This window comes from Rosa chinensis, chromosome 1 (assembly GCF_002994745.2).
Source record: "Rosa chinensis cultivar Old Blush chromosome 1, RchiOBHm-V2, whole genome shotgun sequence".
NCBI classification, from domain to species: domain Eukaryota; kingdom Viridiplantae; phylum Streptophyta; class Magnoliopsida; order Rosales; family Rosaceae; genus Rosa; species Rosa chinensis.
The window spans coordinates 7455405-7479737 of record NC_037088.1 but is presented as its reverse complement, the minus strand read 5'-3'; the positions used below and the strand labels follow the sequence as shown (position 1 = coordinate 7479737).

The window sequence follows — 24333 nt, the reverse complement described above, 5'->3', positions numbered from 1 at the left end:
CTTGTTACCCAAGACCTGAGATAACATAGAGGTTAGATTTGATAATTGAGCTTTAATTTCAGAATCGTTACCTCCTTTTGAAGAGAAATTTTGAACACGTCTTGAGGTATTATTGAATTGTTGTGCATTTAATGCACGATCTGCTATGAGTTTCACTCCATCCTCATTGTACTTGTCCATAAATGATCCTCCAGCTACTGCATCCAAGATATCTCTCTCTATGGGTATGAGGCCATCATAGAACGCTGTCAACAAACTATCCTCACTCAAACCATGCTGAGGACATTGAGTAAGCAAGGTTTGAAACCTCTCAAAGTATTCGGAATAAGACTCATCCATTCCTTGCTGAATTCCAGTAATTTGCTTCCTCAATGCAATAATTTTTGAAATGGGGAAATACTTTTCCAAGAATGTCTTGTGCATGATATCCCATGAGGTTATATAGCCATTTGGAAGCCTATACAACCATGTCTTGGCCTTGTCTGCAAGAGAAAACGGGAAAGCCTTCATCTTCATGATATTCTCATCTGCATTCTCCGGTGTCATGCTTGAGCAAATAAATTGGAATTCTTGGAGATGCAAATTAGGATCTTCATTAGGTAACCCGTGAAAAGTGGGCAGCTCGTGGAGAAAACCAGTCCTAAGCTCAAAATTCCTTGTCTTTCCTTCAGCCGGTTGAGGGTAACGAATGCATGATGGAATACCTCTAGCTATGAGGGACGTTGAGAGCTCCCTAATGGTCCTTCTTGGTGGTGGTGGCAACGGCTGCCGATTGTTTTCGTCGTCTGACATTTGAAAAACGAAATAGGGGATGATGAGTTCGGCCTCTTCTTGAGCAGCTTGTTCTTCTCTTTTCAACCTTCTGTTTTCTCGTACTAGCTTCTCTAACTCAGTATTCAAAGGCACTAACTCCCCTTTTGGGTTGTTCCTTGTATGCATCCACTAGTGAAACTTCCTTCAATGAGAGAAAAGAGACGCAAATTAGTCCAACAAGAAGCTGCAAAGAAAGAGAAATTGAAAAGAAATTCAAAACTAATTGTAAAAACTAAAAGAACAAATACACAAAAACAAAGACACAAAAACAAAAAAATAAAGGTAAAATTCGATCCCCGGCGACACGGCGCCAAAAATTGCTCTGCTAAAAATAACACGCAATTTAAAACCCTTTTTGTTGTCAAGTTGTAGTAGTGAAAGTAAGGGATCGTTCTACGCCAAGGATCAAGGGTTCACCTTCAATTTATGTAACCTATAAAACAAAGAAAACTAGAATGTTAAACTACAGTATGAAACAAATTGAAAAAACACAATTTGGGGGGGATTGTTGATTAATTATGCTGAAAATAAAGTAAGAACAAATGATGAATCTAAAGTAAAGTTTGTGAATATGATGATGAGCAGTTAGGAGTTCATTATCCACCACTAAACACAATCCAAGTTCCAATTTTTCTTCCTATGTTTATTACTAAGTCATGAGAGAGAGATTGACCAAGTTACAAAGCTAGAAGCAAGCTAAGTACCTTATATTACTTCCCTATAATGTTCTAACAAGAACAAGCGCCGTTATTAGAACCTTTTGAAAACATGCAACATAGAGATCACAAGCGGCTCCTACATTTAGCAAGTTCTAAAGCATTAAGCACATATGGAAGGATGTCAATCTAAGTGTACAAACTAGTACAACAAGCGTGTCTAGTTTCATTCCTCATCTTTGGTACACACCTAGGCGAGAGGTTTTACTACTTCGGTTAAAATCACAAAACTATTAGGTGAATTGCTATTTAACCTAGCACCAATTACATGCATATCCTATATGTTTGCAACCACATAAAACATACATATAAAAGACTCATCTAATCCAGAACCAAAGAACAATCTCATCGACAAAGTAACTAAAACATAGAAATTTATTATGAAACTTGAACCATAGTTTAGGGCTTCAAACTAGCCCCTAACACAAAAGTATTTAGCTACTCATTGTTCTAAGGTAAACACACAGTAACATATTGAAAATAAAAGGACAAAGTCGCAGAAAAAGAGAGTGAAGAGGCACGGTGGATGTTGCTTGAAGATGGATGGTCACGGTGGTGGCAGATGGCGACTTTGGTGGCTTCTTTTCCTTATGCTTGTATGGAGCTTCGAAAACCAGAGAGCTAGGGTGTTTTTAGGCGTGAATTCTGTATGATATCGTCTGCTTTTGATGCCAAGAAGCCTCCTATTTTATTGTTTACAAACCCCTAACTTTTCTCTTCAAAACCGGGTGAGTTCTCCTTATTCTTCTCCAATTCCACTTGCTTGGCTGGTCCACAATCTTCTGAACCTTCCTTAAGATAGTCTCTTGATAAGTATAATGCAGCAAAAATCCAATAAAATTCGTCCCAAAATCTGCCAAGAATATCTTCAGAAAATATAGCCTTTAATTCACTTTCCTTTCTCAACTAGGACTGATTTCCCTCTCCATGTTTGACAAGGGTTCCCAGCAGATTCGAAGGTGATATTCTGCCACATAATACTTCTGATGTCACCCTTCAAAACCGTAAAAAATATTCTAGAAAGCTTCTTGAAACGTGGCCCAACAACGGTCTTGAAAATGCTTCGCATAAAGACTTGTCAGAAATTCCAGATTTTCCTTATCCTCTGCTCATCTTTGCAGCATCGTAACGTCTTCATTACACCACCTTTCTGGATGATTCTTGATCCTAAACTACTCTACAACATATATTCTTAAATTCTGGGCAGAGAAATTCATGATTATCATCCCTTAAGTCCAGTATAAAAGTCCTTGAAAAAGCTTCCTGAAAAGCTGATGGAAACAGTCTTCTCGAGGAACCAACTTTGAGCACAGACTCCGGCTTCCTCCTTATCATTCTGGACCAACTCTCTGTCTTCAGTTATAGTAGAACATGTGATCTTCAAATCTTACCAGGCCTTTCTTCATAATTCCACTCGAAGGTTCTTCAAAACGGCTTCCCAAAACAGAAGAAAATAAGGCAGACTCTTATACTCTGTTTTCTGCTTCTCTGCAACTGTTTTTAACACCAACTCTCTCCATCTTCTCTTGAGTTCAAGGACCAACTGAATCATCATAATCCATCCTTTGCATCACTACTTCATGTGAAGTGCCTTGATTTCCCCATTGTAGCTCTCTTTTCTCCTTAACTGCTTCTCAAAGTACCTAAGAAAATAACAAAGTTAAATTGATCTTTTTAAGGAATAAACTAAGCAAAAGTATAGAGGTTTGAACTATAAATTCATAGCATTTTATGCTCCTATCAGCTACTTGCAGCGGTGACTGTCACCGAGATGTTGATGACCTTGCGAAGGATTAGAAATCAAAGAGGTCCCGGACGGTGCGGGTATCCAAAGTGCCGGACAGATGGTTCGTTGACCAAGGTAATGATGAGTGTCGCTCGGACGGGTCTGCAGAACTGTCGGGTTCTAACCGGTGTACGAGAAAGAAGGCCGGAAGCAGAAATGTTAATGTCCGGGTACCGGAATAGGGCATTGGTTACCGGGTAGGTGCCGAAGATCGAGGTTCGGTGCTGACAATCCGGGATGAGGCATGATATGATTAGGGTACCGGGCTCTTAATCATGAAATGTACAAGAGTGGGCCGGAGTTGGGCTAGTAGGTCCAAGTGTGACCAAGTTGTGCTAGCGGGATGCTAGATGCTACGGGCCTAAGTTGCTTAGCAGGGGCCTGGAAGTGATGAACCCGATTCAAGTAGAAATCATCATCTCTATGAGTTGATGTGCAAGACTAGCTACTCCGGGAATGGACCTTGATTTTTGGACTTGCCGCACCTTGGTGGCTTGTGGTACCCGCTGACTCACGTACCCGGAAGCTCATGTACCCGATGACTCGGAGGCTTGGGGAGGAAGGTGAGGAGTGGTACGTGTACCCGGAAGCTCATGTACCCGTACATGACCCTTGCTCAAGGTCGGAGGTTCATACCCTAACTCCTAGGGACCCTCCTTCTAGCGCCAATGTTTCTACTGAAGAATACGAAACGGGAACTAAGTGTGGATCATGATGGGAGAGAGAGAGAGAGAGACACAAGCATGTATAGTGGTTCACCTTGCCCTTGAGGCAAGGCTACGTCCACTTAGAGATCCACTAGTAGTGAGGTCAAGTAGCCTTTGTAGTGATATAAGTATAGGGATCATGGATCCATCCCTTCTAAGAAGGGGAGGACTTCCTCTTATAGCTAAAGGAAGTCCCCATCTAGTTTACATTTCCGATGTGGGACATAATACACATATTGCTTCTCTTGAAGCCTTTTGGAGAGCATGGGAGAGTAGCCTTTCAACTAGATACCGGCCGACCTCCACCATGGCAACGTAGCTCGGGTGTCGGTCTACCGGATACATGTCATAGGCGGGGCTAACCATGCCGCGGGGCCCACCTAAGAGGTCGTTGCTTATGCTTGGCGGTATGTGATATATGTGGTATGTACAGTGAGAAAAGTGGTATTTGTTGCGATGATCAGGGGTAGCGTAATTCCCTTGCATTGAAACAAATAGTTGTTATTCAATCCCAGCATACTTCTCACTTATGGTGATGTTGCTTCAACGCTGTTCCTATCATGTGTAAGCTATTAGAAAAAGCAAGGGGTAACTTCTCTTTTTTGTAAGGACTACCCTGAAACATCGGAGCATGTGCTATTTTATTTTCCCTCGGAAAATGGGGGTTTCGTTTGTTCTGCCTATGAACTATAGAGTAAACTAGGCTCAAATCACTACATTTGATAGTTGGGGTTGGGGTTGGGATAAGTGTTTAATGTGTTGGTTTCTGATTAGGTGTTGTAGGTGGATTCAGTGTTGGTTAGCTTTTACTCTGTGGACCATCTGGAACGTTAATTGCGAGTGTGTGAACATACTTACCCAATCCCGTTGCGGTAATTTATACAGTTTCTTCTGCAGTTTTGAGTTTCTGGAATCTGGAATTCAGAATGAGATAATTCCTATGCCCTAGATTCTAGTTGTTTGGTGGTTGATAGAATGACAGCTATTACTACTGTGCAATTCAAGGCATTTGCTGCTTTTGAGGGGTTGTCTCAAAGGATTTCTAGAATAAAGTGGTGGATACTGACTCAAGAGACTTTGTATCATGCTGTTTAGGGGAAAGCTTGTGTCACTATTTGTGAAAGCTACCCTCTTATCAAGGGGACTAATGCTAATCAGCAGCATTTTCGGCAATTTCAGATTGGCTTGCCAGGCAACCCAAAATGAGAATGGAATGTAAAAATTGGGCCTCATTAGTTTGCAAAAATGATGGCCTTCCTATTCCACCTTATGTAGATGTAGATGAGGATTGGGAGTGATGGCGCTTACTGTAGGTTTTGGTTATTTGGCTGTTTACTGGGATCCCTTTTTTTTTCTTTTCTTTGTGTGTGTGTGTGTGTGTGTGTTTTAAATCTCTTCTCAAAGTAAACATCTTGTTTGGATATTGTTAGGCGTAGTGACAAGTATTGTTCACTGAATGTTTTTTTGGTCATTTTTGTATAATCACATCGGCGCTTATTTAACATTTGAACCTTTATTCTGTTTTGCAGTATATAATTTATGCAAAGATATTGGTCATGAAGATGAAAGATTTGTTATTTGAAGGAAGTTTGTCTTGTACATATGGAATTAGGAGCCTTTCATGGTGGCTCACTAGGGTCACCCTTCTCCATCAGCGCATTCTCGATGAGAGGTCTTCATCTTTGTTTGACCTTTTGCATGTCTTCACAAGTGAAACTTTGACACGTTGGAGAAAGTAACAAGTTATTGGGGTAAGGATTTGCGTAATGGCGAGGGATTGACACTTGTCTCAGTGATTCATCTGGAAGCTGGAATGATGGAACACATCTATGCACGTGTTGATTCCTGCAGGTGAGCCACTGAGTTGTCATGGGGATTTCTTGTTGGCATTTTGGTTCATGTCATTCTACTATCTCGAAATCTACTATAAAAACAAAGCCATCTGATAAAAAATGAGAGGCTGATTAGGTTTTTCTCAATACTTTTATGATCCCTTCTTTAGATTTTTGCTGGGGTTAACTGTCTGCTATCAGGTTGCATTTTGAATCAGCTGAAGCAGCGCTGGTGTTAAGCATTCAGTTACAGGGGTTCTTGGCTTCCATACTATACATCAGGTAATGTTGAATGTGTGTAAAACTTTTTATTATTCATTCAGATTCATTTCTTACCTTTGGACATTTCTTTGGTAAAGGTCGAACCAAAGGCACAAATGGTACTTTTATCAAACACAACTTCATCAAAGAGTGGGGCTCTCTGTTCCTCTGAAAGCCCTGGCCCTCATAGATATGATTCTATCGGCAGAAATGATATATCTAAGCATCCATCTGAGTCCCATGAGGCTTCTGATATATTATTGACTTCAAGATTGGTAGAGAATGAGAGCGATTCTGGAGTTATATCAGATGGGATTCAAGTTGGTGGTACTGCTGCTGACCCTTTGAGTGCAATCCATCAGGCAGTGATCCTGGCTAAATGCCTTCTAATTGAGAAGAGCACGCGACATGATGACATGCAGAGTAAGATATTTTGATATATTTTTGCATTTGTATGAGTGCGTGTGAGCAGAAGAGTTCACTACAGTAGTTGTATTGATTTGTCATCAAGTTTCTGAATGGGGCATTTTGCTCTAGATTCTATCTTTGACAGAAATACAAATTTACTTAAATGCAAAGTTTAGCTTTTGGTGGTGCAAGAAACCACAGACATCTACCATTGAGAGGGTGACCTTGTATCTAGGAATATAAGTGAATTTGTATAACTTATTCGGCTTCATATTCTTGAGGATCCTTTCTCTAGAAATGTGTTGTATACCTGGTAAAGTTATCAAAATAATATGTTGGCCACATTGGTATAACATTCTAGATTGAACTTAACTATCATTTAAAATAATTCTATTATTTTGTTCTTCGGGCGCATTAATTTTCATACTAATATATTTTAGTTTCTACTTTTGATTATTCAACAACCCAAATTTTTATTTTTCAGGATGGGAAATGGCTCCACACATTGAGGTAATTGATTCTCAGCTATCATCATATTTTATTGTAAGAACTGATTTCCTTGAATATATTTTAATGTATGTATAATATTTAAATTTCCCTATATTTTGTCAATTTTAGATTCTTTCCGATGACGGTAATAAATGTTGGTTCATATTGTGAAAGTTTGAATCTGGACAGGAAGGAACTTTTGTGGTGGGTAGGACAATGGAGCTGTTACAAAAATGTATCTATGTTCTTTTATGAACTGTTCATGCATTTAAGTTAGTTCCGATATGTTTTATCATTCTCAGATCAATAAGTATAGCTAAGGTTTTAAACTTGAAATAACTAGTTATAGTAGGTATGAAAAGACTATTTGGAATACAGCTTAGCTGTATCTTGCTAAAACATAATGCATTGAGTGGTAGCATTGGTTGCCAAACATAATTTAGAGCAAACCATATTGCTTACTTGAAAAAGTTTTGTAGGTGTTCATTGGGTGACGTTACTGCTTCAAACGATAAGTCGGCTCGGGCTAAGGTGATCCCATCCTACTATTTCCTCCTGAATCTTTCTCACTTCACTTCTATATAGTTTTCTTAATATTGCTTGTTCCACGTGATAGCGGTCTCTTGCACACAGTGCATACAACAGGGGGGAATATAGAACATCAAAACTTCTGTGGTATTTTATCTTTGAAGCCTTCCTCATCCTCCCTACTTCCTAGATAGGAATTTTCACAACTCTTGTTTTAATAGTCTTGTTCTCGTTTTCTTTTTTCTTATAAAAATGTAACTTTATAACTCATTAACGATATTGATGGACGATGATATTCTGTATGTCATATTCAGGCAGTCTACAATGGCCTTGAATTCTCTGTATCCTGATGGCTAGTTTGCCCTAGGAGCTGCTGCATTAAAGGTAACTTATCTGATCCATCAAATGTTATATTATTAGGTTCAGTTATTATTATTTTTTTTATTATATATGTATATATGCTATCATGTATCGCAATGGTAGAGGGATATTGCATCATGCGCCTCTTTACATTTGTCTTATCTTGCAAATTTTGAACTTTTTGCTGACTGGCTACGCAATATTACAGGATAGGGATATTGAGAAGGCACTAGATGGCCTCACTCGGGCTGTTCAGCTTGATCCTGAAAATGGAGAGGCATGGAATAATATTGCTTGTTTGTATGTGTTCTTCCCCTTGTGCTGTCTTGCTCGTCCATTTTACACATTATTTTATATTTGGTCTGGTTATTGTTAATATTTTAACAATATTTATATGCTTTTACATACATTCTTTATGTGAAATTAGACGTTTGATACTTAATGGCTATGTCTAGATATAGAAAGTATTGGTGGAACTTTTTGTTGTATTCTTTTAGCAGGGAGACTATCTCGCTTTATTTTTTATTTTTTCCTTTTCAGAATATATTTGATAGATTTGGGTCTACCACTGTCCACTAGACTCACATTTTTACTTGTTAAAATTTTAAACTTTAAGGGATTTGGTGGGGTGGTAAGGCTTTGGTCTCATATATAAGAGGTCAAGAGTTCGAGCCCATCAAAAAAAAAAAATCTTTAAGGGATTTAAACCCAGAAAGACCTCTTTGTTAAGGAGTTAACCACCACTTTGTAATAAGCATGTTTACTATTTAATTATATAAAAAGTAATAATAGAACTGGAGTTAGGTTATTCTGGTAGTCCATGCATTGTAATTTGTAAGTGATTAAGAAGAATGGGTTGCATGTCATTTTGATTCCGTTTATTATCTGATTATACAGGATGATACACTATAGTTATTTCCAGCCGCTCATTTCAATTTTTTTTTTTTTTTAACTCTTGCTGTACCAATTGTGCAGGCATATGATAAAAGGGAAGAGTAAAGAAGCTTTTATGGCATTTAGAGAAGCACTGAAGTTCAAGTTCGTTCCTCCTCCATTAGTGACTGTCACTCACTCTCTCTCTCTCTCTCTCTCCCCATATGTGCATCCCCAATTGTGCAAGTTCGTTTCTTTCATTACTTATTTACTTACATTTTATTTATTGACATTTTGTATGCCTGGTGACAGACGAAACAGCTATCAACTGTGGGAGAACTACAGCCATGTTGCTTTAGATGTTGGCAATGTTGCTCAGGCAAGTGCTTTCCTCCAAAGTAGTGGCATATATTTTTTCACATGAGATGTATGCTTGGTGGTGTGTGCAAGTCTTAGCTTTTCTGGATGATCGCATAGGACACTGTATGAACTGCAAAGGAAAAAAAAAATTAAAAAGATAAAAGAAATATGAAAAAGTGATAGTTAACTATTGTATGCCTGGTGGTGTCCACAAGTCTTAGCTTTTCTGGATCGCAGAGGACACTGTATATACTGCAAAAGTTTCAAATAAATATGAAAAAGTTGTAGTCAGAAAGTAATCAGGCAAATCTTCATGTATAAGGTCCATAATGTCTAGATGTTGTTCACTGCTGAAGATGCTCAAGATCATCCTAGGCAGTCCATGTTATTCTTTCATTATTTCTAAGCTTTTTTATCGTCGGTTATTTCTTATAGGCTCTAGAAGCTACGCGGAAGGTGTTGGATCTTACTAATAATAAGAGAATTGATGCTGAGTTGTTGGAAAGAATTATGACAGAGGTGGAAAGCGTGGCTTCACCTACTAATTCAGCAATGACTGATGATGGAGATAACTTTCCCGTCAGTGGGACCACAAATGCAGAATCTGATGTGGGAAAATCTCGGGAAGCTGAGCACTTAGTAGAGTTTCTTGGAAAAGTTCTACAACAGGTGCATTTCACTTCTACTTGTGCTTCCCTAACTCAAATCTGTGTATACTTTTCTACTAAAAACGACGCAAACTATCTAGTATCTAGTAGTTGAGACGGTTGCACTAATTTATCATTTCCCACCCTTAGTACACTGCTGCTTCTGTTCATTTATAATTTTATTTTTTGGTTTACAACTACTTTAAAAGCTTAGTTGTGAGGATGTCGGCAATTACTATTTTATATTTTGATTGATCCCCTGATATATGGATTCTCTGCATAACTAAAGGGTCCAACATGAAGATTCAAGTAGGAGGTTTCAATAAATGAGATTTCATCTCAAGATCTGCTTGCCTTTTCATATCTTTTGTTATAACAGCTGGACCTTTCAGAATTTGTGTCATATTTATTTTTCATTTGTTTCTACATAAACATTGTTGTTGTTGCAGGTGCTTGAGGCCAGTTGTTGCTGATGTTGCTGTTGTCCGAAATGCCACTTGAGTACTTTGTATATACATGAAAAGGGGAAGCTCTTTACCCAACTTGTTGACTTGCTGCAGTTTTATGAAGGATTTGAGATAAATGATAATGTTGGGAAACAATTGACGGATGATGAAGTGCTCCAATCTCATTATGACAATCTTTTCAGCTGCTTGCTTTTAAAAAGAAGGGCTAATGCATTTGCATAGACCTAAAATTTGATGTCCAGAAGTATCTTTTCAATAGTTGGTATGCATACTTGTTCCCATTTCTATCTATCCAAACCTTGAAAGAAACCTGAAAGATATTTTTCCTTTCCATGAAGTGTATGCAGTCTACAATATGCTGCCCGTACGTATGTAATTCATCACACAAAGCTGGCTCTTTATTGTTTGAACCTTTTGAAGGAAGCAATCGTTCCTAATTTTTTTGCAATTAATCACATCTGGCACCTCCTATGGAGTGCATTTTTCATGTCTTTTACCTTTACTTGATGGCCGGGCAGTCAATTTTTTTTGTTTGTCAGGATTTGTATGCATTATCCATTAACTGTTTTTTTTTTTTTTCTTGACAGATAATAGGGGCAACAACTACTAGTACACGTTTTGGAAAGCTGTTAGGAATGGAAAGCTCAAGAATCTTTGTCTTCCCTTCTCGTTCTGGTTTGATTTCAAGGTACTGTTCACTTATTCTAATTCTGCTGTACACAATGTACCTGAAATGGATTCCCTTATTAATCATAACAGATGAATGTGATTCAATATTGTGATTTATTCTTTTCTACTTTTTTGATCCTTTTGCAGTTGATTAGAGTAGTTATGCCTGAACAGAAGATTGTCACTATTTTCAGAATATGGTGGCGTTTTGCTTGATCTTGATACAAAGTTCATCTTCATGTATCATTTAATCTTTTTATTTCTGTTGTAAAGAAATATTACTTGGTTCATGTAGGAACATATATCAGGTATTGAGACTTGATCTGGACTCCAACCGGTCTCTGTCCCCTTGGGGCTTGGGCTACAGATAAGATATAATTAATCTGCAAAATAGTATAGGGGTCTGGGTGTACAACTGTACAAGTACGAATTAGCTGATAAATAAAAGTGCTATTTCATTTTTACCATCTTTTATTTATGTACCAGATCAACCAAAAATAGGAGATATTCTACAATGATTCATTGGCTCATTGTCATCAACAAAGATAGATTCTAATAATTATCCATACCATCACCAATTCACCATTTAAGTTGAGGACTACACACGCCCTTATTAATAATAAAAAAAAAAAATAACCTTATTTCATATGGACAAGATTACTTAAAGTCAGAATTCCCTTATCTTCAAACTCATCGAATTTAGGTTGATGGGTTTTGTGTCGGGTGTCATTTACCATTCCATTGAATTGTGCGTATTGGCCAAAAAGAAAAGAGTGGAAAGTTCGCAAGGGACATGCTGAAGCTGAAGCTTCACCAAAGAAACTTGGACGTTGCCTTGCGCTGTCGAACATATGTGGCCCACATGCTTGTTATCCCCAGCTAATTACTTTGACTTGGTCCTTCAACCTCATAATAATTCTGCAAAGATTTCTCAGTATATCCTTCTTTGCTTCATTGGTTTTGCTGCTTTCCTCTCTATTCTCTTTCCTCTTTACAACTAGAGTTGTACTTCCTTTCAACAAAAGAATATATGGCAGTGGGAGAGATCTTTCTTGCGGCATTCCTTCAGTTGCTGCTGGACAGGTTAACGCCTGGGGAGATCCTTGGCTACTTTGGAAGCTTGGGAGGAGTTGGCAAAGAGCTGCAGAAATGGAGGGGAACACTGTCCGCAATTGCAGCGGTGCTTTCCGATGCGGAGGAGAAGCAGCTGACGAGCGAGGCAGTGGATCTGTGGCTGAATGACCTGAAACACTTGGCTTATGATCTGGACGATCTACTCAACACCTTTTCGAATGAGATGTTAGAACGCGAGCAGCTCAAGCTTCACCAAACTGGCACAAGCAAGGTACGAGGCTTCTTTACCAAAGTTCCTCACAAAGTTAAGTTCAATTTCAATATGAACTCCGAAGTAGACGAGATTGCTAATCGGTTGCAAGACATAGTTGACCGGAAAGAGAAACTCGGTTTGAAATATATTGAGCAAACCTCTACGTCAACATCGTCATCAAAAAGAACACCAAGTTCGCCTGTGTTGGATGGATCTGTGGTTGGGAGAGATGAAGACACAGGAAAGATTGTGGAATTGTTGTCCAGAAATTCTGATCCTTCTTCTCCCACAAATTATCAAGTTGTTGCCATTGTTGGTATGGGTGGACTCGGCAAGACAACGCTTGCGGGACAAGTCTTCAATGATGTAGTTGCAATGAAACAGTTTGATGATCTCAAGATCTGGGTTTCAGTATCCGATAACTTCGATCTTCAAACGGTGACGAGAGCTATTTTTAAGGAAGTTACATCTCGGCCTTGTGATATGGATGAGTTCAGTCGACTTCAAGATAATCTGAGCAAGGCGATAGATGGTAAAAGGTTTTTGATTGTTTTAGATGATGTCTGGAGAACATGTGATTATGATTCGTGGACAAAACTGCAAGCGCCCTTCCGTGGGGGAGCTAAGGGAAGTAAGATAATGGTGACAACACGTGACGAAAAAGTTGCAATATTGATGGGAGCCCCAGCCGGTGATGTTTATCATTTAAAGACTCTATCAGATGAAAGTTGTTTGCAAGTATTTGAGCAGCATGTTAGCAATGACAGGCCACCGAATTTTGAGTTGCTTAAGGAGAAAATTGTTACGAATTGCAATGGATTGCCATTGGCTGCAAAAACTCTTGGTGGTGTTTTACGTTGTGAAGAAACTGGCAAGTGGGAGGAAATACTGAATGACAAATTATGGAGTATGTCAGATAGGAGTAAGATACTCCCAGTACTGAGATTGAGTTATCATTATCTCCCTACACCTTTGAAGAGGTGCTTTGCCTATTGCTCAATACTTCCCAATGACTATGAATTTGGGAAAACCCAATTAATCCTTCTGTGGATGGCAGAGGGTTTCCTTGAGCAACCAGAAGGGACTAAAGCAATGGAAGATACCGGTGACGAATATTTTGGCGAGCTACTATCTCGGTCATTATTTCAAAAGGCGGGCAAAAACAGTTCATGCTACGTAATGCACGATCTTGTTGCTGATTTGGCACGATGGGCTGCTGGAGACACATTTTGCAGATTGGAGGATAAACTGCATGGTAGATGTTCTACAAATACTCGTCATCTAACTTACGTTTCTGGTAAGTTTGATGGGGTAAAAAGATTTGAGACACTTTCTGGAGCAAAACGCTTGCGGACTTTCCTACCACTTCTTGTTTCCGGTGGTTATGAGAATTATCTAACTCGTTATGCTACTTTTGATTTATTGCCACAATTGAAGTACTTGCGGGTGCTCTCCTTCAATGGCTATAAACTGACCGAGGTGCCAAATTCCGTAGGTAAGTTGAGACATCTACGGTACCTTGATCTTTCTCACACATTAATAACGAGTTTGCCAGAGTCAACATGCATGCTTTACAACTTACAGACGTTAATATTAGAGAATTGTTCAAAGTTGAAGACCCTACCTTCAAACATGAGCAATTTATCTAATTTACGTCATCTCAACAATTCAAACATGCCTTCATTCGAAGAAATGCCTCCCCAAGTAAGTCGGTTGACTCGTCTGCGAACTTTGCGTAATTTTGTGGTGGGGAAACGTAGTGCATCAAGGATTGGAGAGATAGGGTCATTGCATCTTCGTGGGACCTTGAGCGTTGGAAGATTGGAAAATGTGATTGATGTTGGGGATGCGAAGACGGCTCAAATAATGAACAAGGAAGGGCTGAATACCTTGCAATTGGAATGGAGTGGCACAAGTGAGAAGGAGTCGGAGGTGCTGTGCAGTTTAGAACCTCATAAAAAGCTTCTACATCTCACTATCAAAGGTTACAATGGTTTCGAATTTTCAAAATGGATTGGATATCCTTCATTCTCTGATATGACATTTGTGAAGTTGGAGAATTGTAAAAATTGTCAATTCTTACCTCCTCTCGGCCAATTACCATCTCTGAAAAACCTTTGGATAGAAGGACTGGCCAGTGTTGAAAGTGTGGGTGTTGAGTTTTACGGAGAGTGTAGCTTGCCTTTTCCAGTGTTGGAAGCCCTGATTTTCAAGGATATGCAAAATTGGAAGGAGTGGCTTCCTTGCAAAAGAGATGAAGAAATTCAAGTTTTGCCATGCATGGAAAAGCTTTTGGTCCTTAGTTGCCCCAAATTGGAAGGTTGGTTACCCAAGATCATGGATTCATTATCAGATCTGCGTATACGTGAATGTGAAGAGTTAGTGGTTTCAATAGCCAATTATAAACATCTTCGTAAGCTGTTCATCGACGGTTGTAAAAGGGTGGTGCACAGAAGTGGAGTTAAGTTTGAGTCACTGGAGGATATGGGGCTTTATAATATTTCAGAGTTCAGACTCGAAATGGACGGGTTCATCAGAGGATTGCCAAAGCTTCAAAATTTGTGGATTACTGGTTGTGAAGAGTTGACATGTTTATGGGAGAATGAGGATAGATGGCTGCAACGTGGGATTTCTAATATTATTGGAGGCAACATGTCTGACTCCCCCTCTCACTTTATTCAAGAGCTAAGAGCACTCAAGCAACTTGTGTTAACTGGATGCTCAAATCTAATTTCTTTACCAGAAGCTAGTTGGCCACCTTGTCTTGAATATGTAAAGATGGAGTCGTGTAATTCTTTGACATATTTCGTAAGGTATCAAGTACCGTCAAGCATAAGAAGAATAGAGATAGCAAAATGTCCAAATTTGAAACTATTAGTGAAACTACTGGAGGGTTGTCTGGAGCACTTGAAGATAACAGAGTGTGCATCTTTGATATCCTTATCAGGCAAAGGAGGCCGACTACCCAGAACGCTCAAATATCTTTATTTACGTGACTGTCAACAATTGGAGTCAATAAGCAAAACATTCCACGATGACACTTGTCTTGGAGATATTAGGATAAAGAGGTGTGCAAATCTCAAATCCTTACCAGAGGGGCTATGCCATCTCTCCGCTCTTCGCATTTTACATATAGATGAATGTGGAAGTCTCGTGTCCTTCCCAAGAGGAGGGTTGCCATCCAACCTGATAGACTTTCGTATCGACAATTGTGATCAATTGGAAGCCCTCCCCAGAGGCATGGACAACCTCAGCTCTCTTCAGACTTTATTGTTGGAATACTGTGGAGGTAATTTGGCATCCATTCTAGAAGAGGGTTTCCCACCCAACCTAATTAATCTTCATATTTGGGCTCCCAAAAGCTGCAAGCCTCTCTCAGAGTGGGGGCTTCACCACTTGGACAGACTCACCTCTCTTAAAGGCTTGTGGATCGGTGGTGTAGATCCAGATCTGGTGTCCTTTCCGCCAAAGGAGGTGCTGCTCCCTAAATCTCTCATTCAACTCGAGATTGGAGAGTTCCCAAATCTGAAGCGCCTGTCATCATCTTTTCAATCACCTCTCTTGAATCCCTTTCCATTGGTTACTGCCCAAAGCTAGCATCTATTATTCCAGAAAAAGAGGATCATCTGCCTCTTTCACTTACACAGCTTCGCATCCGTGAGGGCTGTCCGCTGCTCACAAAGAAATACCAACCAGGTAAAGGACGACACTGGCCCAAACAAATCCCTTACGTTTATGTTGGAGACTTCAAGGACGAAGCCGACGCCGACCGCCGCTGGGCATAGAAATCAAGTACGTCAACTTTTACCGAAAAACAAAACCTTGATTCATTCTATACCTGTTTATATATGTTGTCAAAAAAGAATTATGTTTACCTATTTTCCGATTTCTATTGTGCTTATGTCTCATTATACTTCTTGCACTGATTGCCAATTGAAGACCTTGAACCCTAACACTATGACGCGGCTAGTCAATCCTTACTCCAAGTTATCTGCTCATGCTTCATCTGTTAAGTTTCTGTTTGTGAATGTTTTGCAGACTATAGTACAAGGTTGAGCAATGGATCGACCAGCTCAAGAGTCTTGATCCACGCACCCTTCTAATTCTGGATTAAGGTACTTCAAATCTCTTCCCTTACACCGAGCTGGCACTTTCTTGCCTTGGAGCTTCGAGACCTCTGCTGGCCTGGCTGGATGTTAACACTTACTGGCCTAGCGATCCGATCAATCTTATCTATGAATTGCTCATGAATCTTGTTTTGCATTTTGCAGGGCAGCAGCAAGTAAAAGGTGGAGAAAGTTGTTTGCAATGAGAGGACCTCAAGAATTTTGATCTGGGCTTCTAGTTCTGAAGTTTTGAAGCTTGTTGTGGGATTTTGCATGCGTGTTGAAGGTCAGCTTCTTCAAGCGCGGTTGTGGGAACAGAGCAGGCTTCAGAACTAAAGGAGCAAATTTTTTGGTAAAATCAATCTTCTATTATTTCTTTTCTTGTCAGTGACAAATAGAGTGAAATTGAGATTGAGTGTACTTTTTGTGTATTTGGTGTTCTCTGCCGGAGAACAAGAAGATAAAAGAGATATCGTTGTGATTATTCATATGCAGTTTTTTTTTTTTGCCTTTCCAACTTGAGTTTGTGTAGGAGCGTGTGTGTGTGTGTGTGTTTGTATTTTTTTTTCTTTAATTGTTTTGCATTTGATGGATTGTGATGTATATTCTGGATGTATGTCTCTGAGTTACTCAAATATGGGCAGAGGAATGCACACCTTTTATTTCACTTGCAAATCCAGTGCTATAAAATCCCAAACAAACTGCAACCTTTGGACTTTTAAAAATAGTGTATTAGCATCTAAATTCTATACTCTAAATCCCTATCTCCTTCTGAATAGTAGAATCCTTAGGAACAGTGTTCTTACTGTTTTGTCCCCCATAGCTGTTGTGCTGTCTGTGTCGCGCTATTTGGCCTGCTGTTTGATTGCAACCGCATCCATCTGTCTGTTTCAGTTTTGGTAGTTGAGAGCGTAGTGAGAGATAGAAAGAGAGAGGCCCCAGTTGAAAGCTGAAGAATCTCTTCTTTGAAATTTGATAGATTTATCTCCCAATTGTCCCATCGGTGTGACCGATTTTGAGTCCTTCATCTTACTCTGAAGAATTTGAAGAAGGATAATCACCCAGACACTCGGATCGTTTTAACTTCATATGACAAATCACTGTATCGATTGGAGTCTTTGAAATTATTCACAGTCCAAGTTATGAGGTATTTTTTCTTGGGTCTTTGACCAAAAGCCCCAAAATAAACTAAAGTTATCCCACTTACCCCAGCAACAGATTTTTATTCCCACTAACCCCATTTAAAGTAAAATGATAACTTTACCCTCAACTTAATTAACAAACTACAGCATTGCCACTCAACTCCTCTCTCCAGCCGCATGATGCATTCTCTCTTTCCTCCCTCTCTCTCTTCACTCCGGCAGTGCTCTCTCAGATCTCTCTCTTCACTCCGGCAACGCTCTCTCTCTTCCACAGCCGGAAACAACCGCCACCGCGCCGTCGCATTCTTCCACCCCTACACCAACGACGGCGGCGGCGGCGAGAGAGTGCTCTGGTGCGCCGTCAAAGCCATCCAGGATGAAAACCCCAACCTTGACTGCGTAGTCTTCACCGGTGACCACGACTCCTCCCCTGATTCACTCACTTCCCGAGCCGTCGATCTCTTTGGAGTCAAACTACTTCACCCACCAAAGGTACAGTGCTCTCTTTCGTACTCTATCAATATCCCTAATTCAATTTCCATTGATACCTAATCCAATTGATTAGGTGGTCTATCTGTACAAGCAGAAATGGATCGAGGAAGCAACGTACCCTAGATTGACTATGATTGGGCAGAGCCTGGGCTCTGTGTATCTATCATGGGAAGCATTGACCAAGTTCTCTCCATCTGACGAATCAAATTTTTAAAGAGCAATGCATTTAGTGGTAGTAGTTCATTATAATAATGTTGATTGAAACTTCGCCACATCTGCTATAGCACTATCGGATATGCCTCAACTATGTTGACATTGGTGATATAATCTAGAACTAAACTGGGTGTTTCTTGTCATAATTAGAAAGAGTTAATGGTACATGGAGGTTTGTTTTGCACGAATGGTACATTGATGATGATAATGCAAATTTAACAAAAATGGCTGAGTTGTTGGTCTATTGCCTCCCAATAGACGTCTATTGGGGAGCAATAGACGTCTATTGGGGAGCAATAGACGTTTTGAATTAATATAATCTCCTCTTTTTTTTTTCTTTAATTAAAGTTATATTTGTGTAATTTTAGAAAACTTAGTTCTCATTTCGGTAATCAAAACGTCTATTGGGAGCAATAGGCGCCTATTGGGGGGCAATAGACGTTTTTAAATTGATATAATTTCTTCGTTTTTTTTCTTTAAACAAAGTTTTATTTGTCTAAATTTAGGGAGATTAGTTCATATTCTGGCAAACGAAAGTTCTATTAGGGGACAATAGATATCTATTGGGGGCAATAGACGTATATTGAGGGGCAATACATGGCTGATCGTCTATTGGGGGGCAATAGAGGTCTACTGGGGGATAATACACGGCTGATAGTCGTCTATTGGGGGGCAATAGACGTTTATTAGGGGCAATAGACTATTGGGGCAATAGACGTCTATTGCCCCTCTATTAGGGGGCAATAGATGTCTATTGGGGGCAAAAAAACTTTCCGGTGAGATTTTCAGCAAATTCCGGTTGGTGGCAGCCGGTGACCGGAATCAGGCGACGGTGACCGGATTCCGGCGAAAGTTGGCCGGTGACCGGAGTCCGGCGGCCGGTGACGGGCTCCGGCGAAGTCTCCTATGGTTTCTCTCTCTTCCATTTTCTCTATCTCTCTCTAAGTAACAAAGGGGTGAGGGATAAAATGGTATTAAAAAAAAATCTTAATGGGATATTAGGGAAGACTCCCTTAGAGTGTATTGGATAAGAGAGAATTAAAAAAACTTAATGGGGTAAGTGGGAAAAAAATCCCTAAAAATGGGGTAAATGGACAAAAATCCTTTTTTCTTCTTTTTTGCATTGCTGCCTTTTGTGCCATCAATTCTAGGTTGTGGATGTATGTGATCTGCTTCAAAACCTAGCATCAATTCTATCTGAATTGGATCCTTCTGCTGTAAATTTGGGATCTTTAAATACCTACTTCGGCTTTGGATAGTTAGAGATTTGGGATCTGTTTTGTTGTTCATATATCTATCTGTCTGCATTTATGTACATTTGAGGACATTGAATATTTAGTGTGCATACATGTCTGTACTTATACAAGTATTTGGAATATGGATTCTCATTTTGTTTCTCAAGACTGAAATTTGCTTTCTATAATTTCAGGAAAACAGTGTGGAGAGTTAGAGAATTATATCAGTTTGGGGCATTTTCAAGAAGCGAAGGTACTTAGTTTTGCAAATTTCAGGTCTTCCTTTCTCCTCATTGTTTCAAATTTTCTGTGTTTGTTTATTTTGCTCAGATGTTGTGGAACTTTTATTTCTTCATTGATTATTGTTGTGGTTAGTATTTATCTTTCTTTATCTGTCTTTAGGCAGTCTGATCTGTGGTTTTCTCTGTAATCAGTGCTTGGGGGTTGCATATATTCAAGAAGTAGGGGTTGCATCCCTTACAAATCAGGTAAGTTGACTTCCACCTACAAACAAAACCTTGATTCATTCTACTGTGTAGATCATCTTTTGTTGTAATCTAGATCATCTTCACGTCTACAGAGCCTATGGAGTTCAATTCCCAAACACCACCATCGTCATCGAACTAACTTTACTACTAGTTGTGGTAAGCAATTGAAGACCTTGAACCCGTACACTATGACGCGATTAGTCAATCCTTACTCTTTATAAGTTATCTGCTCATGCTTCATCCGTTAAGTAACTGTTTGTGAATGTGTTGCAGACTATAGACCTGCAAGAAGTACAAGATTGAGAAAGTGAGTTGAGTTGAGCAATGGACCACCTCAAGAGTCTTGATTCACGCACCCTTCTAATTCTGGTTTAAGGTACTGGCTCATAGCACTTTCTTGCCTTGGAGCTTCTTCGTTTTTTTTTTCCTTCCTTTCCCAATTGTCTTTTACTGAATTTGCGGTTTCTTAATGATGCATTCAGTACAGCAATTTTTTAAGTTTTGTTTCTGTTGTTCTTATGTAGATATTGAAACTATGCCCTGGTCATTTGAAATATATAGATACACACATTACACCCTCTGTGTCATATTAAAATTTATTCTTGGAAATTCAGTTTCCATTTAATTTGTGAAAATGTCGACCTTGATTATATATAATATTCACTTGCTTAACCATTTTATACAACCATAAAACAATCAGCTTGCTAGCTGCCTTTTGCCACTAGTCATGTCATTTTAATGTCCATACAAATGCATCTGTAAGGAATGGAGCTAATTGTCCTTGTGTGATTAATTTTGAACTTCAGCATAAAGCTTTTCTCTTCCCTGCCTTCTTTCTTATCAATATTATAGACTTGCATTTTGTGTGAGTAGCAACATAACTTTGCTAATGTAAAATGTCCAGTTATTTCAGCTTCATGGACAGTTTTGATTCTTCTATAGTGTTGAAAACTTGAGGTTCTGATGCTATATTGTTTACTTCTTTTCCCGAATGCTACTTGTAGAAAAATATCTTCTCTTAGTTTTCTATTAGGTGATTTCCAGGGGGCATTACCTGAGTTCACAAGAAGTATAGAAAAATAAGATAAAAATGAAGTAAATATAATTGATAACAGAATTTGGAAGTCTGAAGAAGGCTAAAATACTGGAGATAATATTTGTCTTAGTGTTACCTGGTATGTGGGCTATAGGTTTTGGAAATCTGAAGCATTGGTCATCTTCCATTGTTGAGCATCTACTTGACTATAATGATTTTTATTTTTCATTTTTTCCCAAATCATGCAGGTTATTTCTGAAATTGTTGAAAGTTGCCGTGCACATGACTACACAGATGTTGTGTTGGTGCATGAACATCGTGGTAAACCTGATGGTTTGATTGTATGCCACCTTCCATATGGACCAACAGCTTATTTTCAACTATGCAATGTGGTAAGTAGTGTAATTAATCTTTGTGTTAATGTCGGACAAATATATTGATATTAAAACTGATGTAAAACAGCCGAAAAACAATCCAGCTAACAGCAAATTTATTGGGGACTTAAGCAGCAGAATTTAGGAAAAAGTACACCATACTTGACTAATTGTTTATATTTAAGCTTGCTCTTCCTTTTCTTTGTTTTTTCCTTGCACTTTCTTACTGCTTTTGTGACTGTCATTCTGCATTGGATCTATTATAATCTGGGCATTTTGATAATAATTTTCTACTTATAGGTTTCAAGACATGACATCAAGGACAAGAAAGCCATGGGAACGGTGCCACAGGCTTATCCACATTTGATAATTAACAATTTCACGACTAAGGTATCATATCTCATCTACTCTAAATCCTAATTTTTCTCTCTCTCACTTTACTGTACCTAGTATATTGGCAATATAATTGTTCATAGATGATAGTCCTTGTCTAAATGAATAACTGTTACAGTTTTTATCTCTTAACTATTGACAAAGAAAATCAAGTTTAACTGTTGGAAGCACCATTTATGCTACTTGATTTGATTTTGGTGCTTCGGTCACCTATTTTGATGGTAATATAAATGGATGCTCTCTGTCTCTCTCTCTCTCACATTCATATGTATAATCACATCCCTCCATGTTTGAGTTGGCGTACCTATTAACTTTCTTATTATATATTTACATTTACATTTTCTTGATTGCTGATTGTTGCTAGTTGGGTGAGCGGACTGCAAATATTTTAAAACATCTTTTTCCAGTGCCAAAGCCAGTTACAAAACGCATAATCACTTTTTCGAATGAGCAGGACTACATTTCATTCAGGTTTGTTGTCTCATTCACTTTTTAGTATTGATTCAGTAAGCAGTTGTACCTTTGGATTTATGATTTATCATATAACTTAGATAGTGATATTTTCTTATCTACCAATCTGCTCTGTGGCAAGTGTGCACATGCATTGCTTTGCTTTTTCTTTAACAATTTGAGAACCTACAGGCATCATATTTATGACAAGCCTGGAGGTCCTAAATCCATTGAGCTGAAGGAGATTGGTCCGCGGTTTGAGTTGAAGCTTTTCAAGGTTAGATTCATCAGTTTACATTCACATGATGTATGTTATTGACATTGTTTGGACAACAGCTGTAAAAGATATATGTTATGAACACCCCTGCCCCCTCAGAAAGTGGTGGCTGCGGCATTTGTTTTTCTCTTTTGTGTAGTTTAATTAGTCTATTGTTCTTGTATGTATTTTTCAATTACTTCTATGTTGTGTAGTTTAATCTTACTCTTCATTCCTTATGGCCCAAAAAACTTATACGTTTAAGATCTCCATCTAGCATCTAGGTTAGGAGAATGCTTTCTCTTGGATATGTTATCTTCTTGGGTAATGTTTGAAAGATGGAATTTGAGTTTTTTCATTTTAGCTCAACCAAACATAGCCTTCAACTGGAAATGTTCATTTACCATACCAATCAATCATTTTCAATGGTTGGCGTATGCATTCCTCTAAAAGTTAAAATGAAAATGATTACACTGCCCAAAAAGTTATCTCGGAGTTACCAAATTTTGGAGTGGAGTTCTATACTGCTTGCCAGTTTCTTTGTTCAATAATGTACTTTCCTTTGCTTATGTGTCACATTATTTGGGATTTCTTTTTATCAATATTCTTTTGGGAAGTTTCATTGATATAACTTTGTTTACAACTTTACACTCTGGCTTTGTGTTGCAGATAAAATTAGGAACAGTGGATCAGAATGAAGCCCAGAATGAATGGGTCCTCAAACCATACATGATGAACACAGCCAAGAAACAGAAATTTATAGGGAATTGATGCATTTAGTTTTTAGTTATAATTTTGGTAACCAGTCCTTTGTTATCTCTTTTTCTTTTTCTTTTTTTGGATAATTGGGGGCCAAAAAGCCCAGAAACAAAGAAGAAGAAACTACATATCAGAAGCAGATAGGACTTTCACACAAGTCATCAAGGAAGGCATCACTTGTGGAGGAGGCATCACTCCAATGTCAGTGTCCAAACCAGCCTTGGAAAGCACATCAGCAACCTGGTTAATTTCCCTATAAACATGTGTTATCTCACAACTCCAGAACTGTCTTCTCAAAGAATTGCAGCAATCAATGATCGTTTTTAGAGGATGTAACTCATCCACTCCATGATTGATTAAACTCACCAGGACCTCAGAATCACACTCAACCAAAAGATGATGGCATTGGGAGGCAGAAGCCATCTTTAACCCAATCAATAAGCCCCACGCTTCAGGCTACAAAACAGAACCACAACCTAAATTTGCGGTGAAACCAGAAATCCACCATCCTGTGTGATCCCTTAACACACCACCAGCAGCAATATTACCATTTTGTTGCCTAGCACCATCAACATTTAATTTGTAAAAGTCTGTAGGGGGCTTAATCCAAAACATACCAATAATAGTTTTCTTGGATTTCCTTGTAATAGTATCATTTGCAAACATCCATTCTTTAGCTGCATCAATAATCACCTTGCCCGGATTAAATGGGAAATGAAATCATTGTCAAAAACCAATTTGTTCCTCCATTTCCATAAGTACCAACATGTATACACAAAGATAGTACACCAATTCAGATTGCCATAGCAGGGTTTATTGCAATGAGTATTAGCAAAAAACCATCCATACCAGTTTAGCTGCATAGCTCTTGAAATAGAGTCCAGGCATATGATTTGACTCCACACTCTCTTAGCAACAGGGCAATCACGGAGAAGGTGAAAGGGTCTCAGGTTGATCATGACACACAGGGCAGTAACAGTTTGTGGTCAACCTCCTTTTGCTTCTTTCAACATTAGTGAGAACCTTACCATGACAAAGCAGCCAAAGGAAAGTCTTCAACTTAGGAGGAATAGGAAGTTTCCATAGGAAATACCAAGGGAACTCCTCAAAGTGTTCTTCATTCAAAATAATATGATAAGCAGATCT

General features: G+C 38.8%; 1 protein-coding gene, 1 long non-coding RNA gene and 1 pseudogene across 8 annotated transcripts; all 3 read left to right on the top strand.

The window, feature by feature from the left end:
• Positions 1 to 10673, top strand: part of LOC121052836 — a 37966-nt pseudogene extending 27293 nt beyond the window's left edge.
• A 1070-nt stretch (positions 10674 to 11743) lies between these two features.
• On the top strand, positions 11744 to 21340 carry LOC112199460 (putative disease resistance RPP13-like protein 1). Of its 7 annotated transcripts, none has more exons than XM_040513044.1 (8): positions 11744 to 16035; positions 16282 to 16358; positions 16515 to 16701; positions 19634 to 19707; positions 19866 to 19919; positions 20012 to 20075; positions 20193 to 20295; positions 21204 to 21340. In XM_040513044.1, the coding sequence occupies exon 1, from the start codon at positions 11947 to 11949 to the stop codon at positions 15838 to 15840; it is 3894 nt and encodes a 1297-aa protein (XP_040368978.1). In that variant the 5' UTR covers positions 11744 to 11946; the 3' UTR covers positions 15841 to 16035; positions 16282 to 16358; positions 16515 to 16701; positions 19634 to 19707; positions 19866 to 19919; positions 20012 to 20075; positions 20193 to 20295; positions 21204 to 21340. The 7 variants fall into 7 exon arrangements, with proteins under 7 accessions (XP_040368978.1, XP_040368980.1, XP_040368977.1 ...); XM_040513046.1 differs by having other exon boundaries at positions 19834 to 19919; XM_040513043.1 differs by having other exon boundaries at positions 19626 to 19707.
• Positions 21341 to 22129: 789 nt separating this feature from the next.
• LOC121051091 lies at positions 22130 to 22653 on the top strand. Its single transcript, XR_005805077.1, has 2 exons — positions 22130 to 22193; positions 22365 to 22653. It is a non-coding gene; the product is annotated as an uncharacterized LOC121051091 (long non-coding RNA).
• The last annotated feature ends 1680 nt before the right edge of the window (positions 22654 to 24333 follow it).

Excerpts from the sequence above, each read along its gene's own strand:
- LOC112199460 (XM_040513047.1), top strand. The coding sequence starts at position 11,947 with ATGGCAGTGGGAGAGATCTTTCTTGCGGCATTCCTTCAGTTGCTGCTG.